At 45.0% G+C, this 7,804-nt stretch overlaps 1 protein-coding gene across 1 annotated transcript; it reads left to right on the top strand.

The window, feature by feature from the left end:
- Positions 1-3,033: 3,033 nt before the first annotated feature.
- On the top strand, positions 3,034-6,492 carry LOC118419426 (hepatic leukemia factor-like). The gene is made up of 2 exons (XM_035825797.1): positions 3,034-3,544; positions 3,961-6,492. Exon 2 carries the CDS (start codon positions 4,025-4,027, stop codon positions 4,937-4,939), a length of 915 nt encoding a protein of 304 aa, XP_035681690.1. The 5' UTR covers positions 3,034-3,544; positions 3,961-4,024; the 3' UTR covers positions 4,940-6,492.
- Positions 6,493-7,804: the final 1,312 nt, after the last annotated feature.

Below are 7,804 nucleotides of genomic sequence, written 5' to 3'. Positions count from 1 at the left end.
CAGCATGAAAAACAACAAAAGCGTAAAAGAAAACCCGCTCCAAAACGATTTCATTGGGATGATAAATCTGCACAGAAATTCAACCACATCCTTTCTCAATCTCATTTTATCGATAGACTGAATTCACTCTCATCACAAAATACGAAGGACACAAAATCTAATGGAGAAATAGAAGCCTTTGTTTCAGAATTTAGTTCAATCCTGAGAGACGTTGGTTTCAAATCCCTATCAGTACAGATAACTAAACATAAGAAACACCCGCAGCTACGACAAAATAAACAATGGTTTGACAAGAGTTGTAACGAACTAAAACGTGAAATAAAGAACCTAGCATATTTACTATCCAAACAACCATTTAACTCCGACATAAGGGGAAGATATTTCAAAAGAAAGAAAGAATTTAAAAAACTGATAAAAAAGAAGAAAACAGACTTTCACAAACAAATCATGACCCAATTGTCTTCCCTCAAAGACAAAAATCCAGGCGCCTTTTGGAACTTAGTTAATAAGCTAAAACCGACGAAAACGCAAGAAAATAATCAAATCTCAGAAGAAGAGTGGTTTGAACATTTTAGCAATTTAGACAAACTCCCTAATAATGGTACAAACGACTCTCCAATTCCGGAAAACGATCAACTAAATCCGTCGTCCTCCGCTACTAATCCATCTGTTCTAGATTCCCCTATAACTTCAGAAGAATTATATAATGCCATTTCAAACCTCAAGAACAATAAATCGAGTGGAAATGATTTGATCTTAAATGAAATGTTGAAATTTGGTAAATCGGTACTTCAAACGCCACTCCTGCAACTTTTTAACAATTGTCTGCAAAACGGGTATTACCCACAGGAGTGGTCCCTTAGCCACATTGTTCCAATTCACAAATCCGGCGACCCATCTCTCCCAGACAACTACCGCGGAATTTCCATAATTAGCTGCTTAGGTAAACTATTCTCCTCTATATTAAACAATCGCTTAGTTAGTTATGCCGAAAACAATAGTCTTTTCAAACCCCATCAGGCAGGGTTTAGGAAGAACTTTAGAACTACAGATAATCTTTTCGTGTTAAGTACATTAGTTAGCAAGTATCTAAGTAAAAATTCCCGTCTCTTTGCATGTTTCGTAGATTTTAGTAAAGCGTTCGACTCCGTCTGGAGAAATGGCCTCCTTTACAAATTAAACAAGTTAGGTATACAGGGCAACTTTCTTCGAACTATCAAAGACATGTATTCAAAAACTACAAATCGTGTGAAATACAGTCAAGGTCTGACTGAACCTTTTGTCACAAACTGTGGTGTCAGACAGGGTTGTAATTTAAGCCCAACTTTATTCAATTTATTTTTAAGTGATATTACATCTGTCTTTGATAATGATATTTGTAACCCCCCAACTATGTACAGTAAGCGTGTCTCTTGTCTATTGTATGCAGATGATTTAGTTCTTTTCTCTGAATCCAAACAAGGTCTACAATGTTCTTTGAATAGACTAGAAGAATACTGTCAAACATGGCACCTAAATGTGAACCTTAGGAAAACAAAAATAATTGTTTTCACTAAGGGTGGTCGTATACCAAAAGATGTGTATTTCATGTATAAGAACAATCCTGTTGAAATAGTGACAAACTATTGTTATTTAGGTATTGTTGTCAATTCTGCGGGTACTTTCAAGGCGAACAACAAACACTTGTACAGTAAGGGTCTGAAAGCTTTATTCGGGATAAATCAATCCCTAGACAAAGCCGATGCTCCTTTGTCTGTCAGAAACAAACTTTTTGATACATGTGTTAAGCCCATAATTCTCTATGGATCGGAAATCTGGGGTTCTGTTAAAAGCCCCAAATCCTGTCCTATTGAAACAATACATCTAAAATTCTGTAAGCAAACCCTACACGTGCCAAGATCCACAAGTGGCCTCGCCGCTAGAGCCGAGTTAGGGAGGTTCCCCATTCATTTGGAAGCCTCCCTAAATGCTATTAAACACTTAATTAGACTTCGCCAGAAAGTACCAGCAGACAGTTTCCAGTCAGACGCTCTTTCTTGCCAGATAGATTTAGACAAGGCTGGAGCCAAGTGTTGGGCGTCAGGAGTTCGCCAGTCACTGGAGGAATGCGGCTATGGTTATGTATGGCATTGTCCTCTACAGCACAATACAAATTCGTCTCAAATTATCAATTCTATCAATCAGCGTCTGAAAGACATTTATTTTCAAACTTTTCTAAGAGAGATACACAATGACAACAAAGGTGGATCCGCTAAAAACAAATTGAGGTCTTACAGACTGTTCAAGTCCACTTATAATGTGGAACAATACCTGGATATTGACAATATTCGGCACAGGACGGCCGTCACAAAACTACGAGTCAGTTGCCACAAATTACACATCGAAACCGGAAGACATAACCGCACTCCTCTAGAACAACGAATATGTAGATACTGCAATCTAGATAAGTTAGAAGACGAACATCATTTTGTAGTAGAATGTAGTTTGTACAAGAAAGAGAGAGCTGAACTCTACAGACTAATAGAATCCATGTTCCCCCACTTCATACAACTAAGTAATATAGACAAATTTATATTCCTTATGAATCTAGACAAGCCTTTACTTATAAAGCATATCTGTTCTTACATTTTCAATATCACAAAGAAACGAGAAGAAGCCGAATGTACGCAGTAGAATACGATCCTTGAGTAGTGTAGATTCATTGTATCATTATATCATGTTGTATCACTTGTTGTGACCTGTACTAAACCCAGTGGGTATGAATGTACAATAAAGGTCTTCATTCAATAATAGGCAACCCCCAAAGCAAGGGGCAAACGGAGCCTCATCAATTTGGCTATCATCACTGAGTGACCTTCTCATTGTGTCAAATGATGAAGTGATATCAAACGTTAACTGGTAACCTTGCGTTACATGTCGGTCATTTTCTAATGACAGGCATCAAAAGTATCCTCATCGCAAATGTGAACGTTATTCCATCTTGTAATATATGGCCCTTTAATGTTAACATTTGTGTTTTATAATTCATTATGTCTGTCACCTTGCAGTGTTAATTTGTCCTTGGCCCCCAGCAGGTTGTGTTCGAACCGTAACCTTGTCCATGCCCATATATGGCGTTGTTTTGGTGTACTGGTGCATGCCGGGACGGCGGTCAATGGCCTTCAGACGGGAGGTCATTCAACCCTAAATGCGCATTACGTGACGTGAATTACGCAACGCGCAGCAACTGGAGCAGTTGAACATAACCCAGTTGTCTCCGCTGCAAACATGACGCTCCAAACCTTGCGTTTTATAACAGAAATGTGGGGGGAATGCTGCACAGTCAGCTTTTGACAGCCGTAATAGTGCCGCGGCGGATTCACCGCGTCGTATTTTACGGGAGCCAGAACGTCGGGTGACCCAGTTTTCTGTCCCACGTGATCCGCGCGTACCAATCAGCGGATCGATTGCGTCCGTTCCTGCATACGTAATGAGCTTCTGCTTACGTAAGTCGCCAGCGAGGTGCTACATGCTGCTGCAACGTGAGGACTGACCACTGGCTAGGGTAAGTAGGTCACCTCAAATCACGCGATTTTAGCGTGCTTTTTCCCTGTCAGACTCTCTTTAGCCATCTATTGTCGTTCCTAGGAATCCTGGGTCCTGATTCAAGGTACCGTTTTAGATAACACGGCCTGCTTTTGTTGTTACGTGGAATTTTGTTGTTTTCCAGTAGCTGTTCGGGAGCATTTTGACCGGTTGTTAGGTAATGGTTACCTAACGTCGCCATATTGGTCAACAGAGGTTATTCAACCCGTTCCTTAATCCCCAGGGGACCTGTTTGTCTACTTGCTTTTTTTTAAATACAGGGCGTTACTAAGAGGATAGTGTAAGGAATATGGCTACACCTCTGCCACACATTCTGTCTCATTTAGTCCGCCATGATTGTCGCATTGCTAAAACCGAATCTGACCTACTTTTCAGACGCAGGTTGGGGATTTGATTTACGCACGACAAAAACAGATTCGCACCGCCGTTTCGCTAAAAAATGGCGGAGACAGGAGAGGCAGAAGCCAGCGACGGCAGGGAACAGAAACAGCTCTACGGATTTCAGGCCAGCACGGCATTCACGGGGCATCCGTCCCTTCCCAACGGCCGCTCGTCGGATTCGCCGGAAGCAGGGCAGGAGGCCGAGAAACACATCGTCTCCGCGAGGGAGGAGGCCAGAGAGCAGTCCCTGCGGCAGTCGGAAGAGGGCGCTGTGGATCTGAGCGCGAGCCGCCCCGGTCGTCGGGGAGGCTGTCGCTCGGACGCCACGACGCAAGCCGACGAAGACAGCCTCGGCGGGAGCAGCTTCGATTCCTCCTCGAATGACGACCGGCAAGATTCTCCCAGAGAAGGGTCTTCTTCCGACGACCAGGCAGAGGAGCGCCCCCACCCGAGCTACATGGAGGGGTACCGCCACCCCCACCCTGACGCCCTGCGGGCCGGCATCCCCACCACCCCCGTGCACCTGGTGTATCCAGGCATCGGGTACGTCCAGGTGCAGATGCCGGTGGACCTGCGCGGCCAGCCCGTGGCGTTCCTCCAGCCCGGCGGGGTCCCCCACGGCACCCCACCGCCCACCTCCGCGGCCTCCTCGATGACCATGCTGGAGGAGCTGCGGAAGAGGGTCCACGGGGGCATCGAGCTCACCAAGCCGCCGCAGCCGCGCAAGAAGGCGCGCAACGTCCCCGACGGAGAGAAGGACAACTCGTACTGGGAGCGCCGGCGGAAAAACAACGAGGCCGCCAAGCGGTCCCGGGAGGCACGGAAGGCCAAGGAAGGCGAGATCGCGGTCCGGGCCGTCCTGCTGGAGGAGGAGAACATCAAGTTGCGCTCGCAGGTGGGAGAACTGAAACAGGAGATGGAGCGCCTCAGAGCGCTGCTCTACGCCTCGTCCTCGGGAAAGGGCGAGAAGTAAACCCCCTCGTTCCCAGGGAAAATAAGGACGAGAAACATTAACCTGGTCTGTAATAGCAGGCGTGAACACCTAGTCTCCACCAGACTACCCAAGCCTATGGGAAAAAATAGTAAAATTTAGCCAGCGAGGAAGAATAATTTGCCAGGGGAGATTGGCCACAATGGGGTAACATGATATCACAGCGTAGTTATGCTAATTATCCTCATCGCTGGCTCAACCTCCCGGCCAATTATTTATTCGCCCTATTTTTGCCGAAATCTACTGTCAATATTACCTCATGGTCAGGCCTGGTGGAGGCCGTGAACATGCCGGGACAGACCAGGACTTGTACAGAAAATAGGTCATCTTGACCTGTAGGTTAAACCTTTATCAGGCTCCACAGGTACATGGGAAGATAATTATAGCAATTCGCCAAAATAGATGACATGCCAGAGGAGTTAGCTGGCGATTAGTGGGCTACAGAGAAGACGGAGGCCCGCGCGGGATCCCATTGTCGCCAGTTGTACTTCTGGCCGGCTTATAGTCTGTGTAACACTAACTCTGCTGTCCAGGGCTGTAACTGGGCCGGCGGATGTTGGGCGGGCTGCTATAAGCGAGATTTAATCAGGCTAGCCGGCTTACTCCTCTGGCATTTAATCTGTCTTTTTGGCCAATTTCACTAGTTTTCCAAACGACATGTGGAGCCTGGTGGAGGCTGCTGTATGTAAGGGGAGAGAGAAACAGTTCACAATGACGCCTGCGTGTGTTCTTAAAACACTTCAGCAGTTTTTGATCAACCTGACAATGCATCATCCGAATTGGAAACCTTTGTACCATTTTGATAAACTCTTGTCAACAAACTTGTCTAATATTCAGAATTCTATGACATGATCGACAGTGAAAACGGACGCTATGAACAGAAAAGGACATCAGACAAAGTAAAGAGGATCATTAACCTGAAGTACTGAGTATTGTAAAGGACCCAGGTCAGTTACGTCAGTACCAAGAGATTAGAGAAAGGCGAGAGTTGAGGGGTTCGCGCCAACACCACCTTTCAGGATGCCGCCTGAACGCACAAATGGCATATTCTTTAAATATATATATAAATATGTACAAGTATATTGATATTATTGTATTAATAATATGTGTAGTTCGTAGTGTACTGACTTTTGACTAATGTCTCGGTGAATGTGTATCATGCTAACGTGTGTCTAGAACAATCATAACAATTGGTGAAATGAATGTTACTTTTTGGGTTCGCACAAATTTTTTACGGATAGTTTTATTTTTTTGGGCCAGATTGTACATTCCAGTGAATCCGTAGACTAGGTCCGAAGTAACCGCTGGCTCCTAATCTTTTCGCTTGCTAACAGCGCTAAGAGCTCGAGTCAGCGGGAACTACAGGCGATGAAACCATGGCGATAACTTTAACACGACTTCAGAAGTAATTGCAGAACTTACCTCAATATCTACCTAGATGTATAGGGAACCTAGATTTTAAAGACCTAGCTTTTAGGTTGTGAATTTTCGTAAGACGTTGCCAAGAGAATTCTCTTAATTACTTAAGATCATCAGAGTAGATTTCATTGTGTCATCTTTGACTTTTGTAAGTATTTGGAAGTGCTAGTCACACATATAACAGACTCCTTTCGTGTCAGAAGGTATAGTAGAAACTGGCCATGAAGGAAGATGGCTCATTTTCGAGAAAAGGACATTCGTTCATACACTCCTTCACAGACTTCTGCAATGGTGGCGCTGCAATGGTGGCGTTTATTTTCGGTGAGGCGATGTTCAACATGGCCAAGGTTCTTTATGCCAGAAAAGCGGCAAAACTCCCTTTCCTGCAGTAGCCTCTACCAGGCTCCGCGGATCGGTGGTCTAATTGTAGAAATTGGACAAATAGACACGCCAGGTGTCATTTCCTCACCGCGAAAAGAAAGTACTGTAAATGTTCGCGGTTTTCGCGGCAGCCGCTTCACCGCGAATTTAAAACCACCGCGAATATTTTTCAATAACTGTAAGAGATAACAGTGCATGGTGGTACCGCGAAATTAAATCCACCGCGAAAAGTCCATTTTCCCGCTACCGCGAAATTAAATCCCCGCGAACTTTAATGCATTTACAGTAACTCCACTGGACGGCTAACTCCCCTGGCGTACTATTGACTCTATTTGTCCAATTTCTACTACTACACTGCCGATCCGCGGAGCCTGGTAGAGGCTAGCATACAAAACCAAGGTCCGCATCGAGTCAGCGCTCTCCCAAAAAAACTTATTAATAAACGCCGTCGTCGCTCCTGAAGTGTGAATGAGGCTAACTTGTTCACAACCTTCAGTCAATTTCCACATCCGCAAAGTGTCTGTTTGAGACTAGAGAAGTCACAAGGTGCTCAGGTGTAACGTTGATCTTAGCTAGCACCAGAGTAAGTCTCCAAGCAGATGTTGGGGTTAAAACAATCCAAGCACCTTTTTGAATGTTTCTGTTTTCGACATGCGCCGAATTGGGGCCATTTTCATCTTCCCTACATCTGCTTGGCGGTAGATACCGGAGCAATGTTTTGTGACGGCGTTGTTGATCACCCTACACCCAGTAATGGTAGGGTCCGTTGCCAGGAAACGTGACTGTCCCACTCCTGTTTTACTGTCAGGTCCTTGGCTCGTCAGTGTTTGTACATGAATACAGTGTGCGTTCTCTTATTTCTCGCGTGTCCTCTCGTGATTTGGTATTCCTCAGAGACCATGTTGTTATCGCTGATACGAAGTTCGTTCGTCCCATAGCCTTTTAATCAGCCATGGGCTGATTAATTAGGCGTAGGGGCAGTACAACATGTTGTGCTGTATCAATACTGACAATAGGCATTTTAGTCCCCTGGCGGCGCCTATCTCC

The sequence above is a fragment of the Branchiostoma floridae genome, chromosome 1, assembly GCF_000003815.2.
Source record: "Branchiostoma floridae strain S238N-H82 chromosome 1, Bfl_VNyyK, whole genome shotgun sequence".
NCBI classification, from domain to species: domain Eukaryota; kingdom Metazoa; phylum Chordata; class Leptocardii; order Amphioxiformes; family Branchiostomatidae; genus Branchiostoma; species Branchiostoma floridae.
The sequence above is the reverse complement of the archived record's forward strand: the minus strand, read 5'-3'. Positions and strand labels throughout refer to the sequence as shown.

Bases quoted from the DNA above. Each gene is read 5' to 3' on its own strand.
- LOC118419426 (XM_035825797.1), top strand. From the start codon at position 4,025: ATGGCGGAGACAGGAGAGGCAGAAGCCAGCGACGGCAGGGAACAGAAA.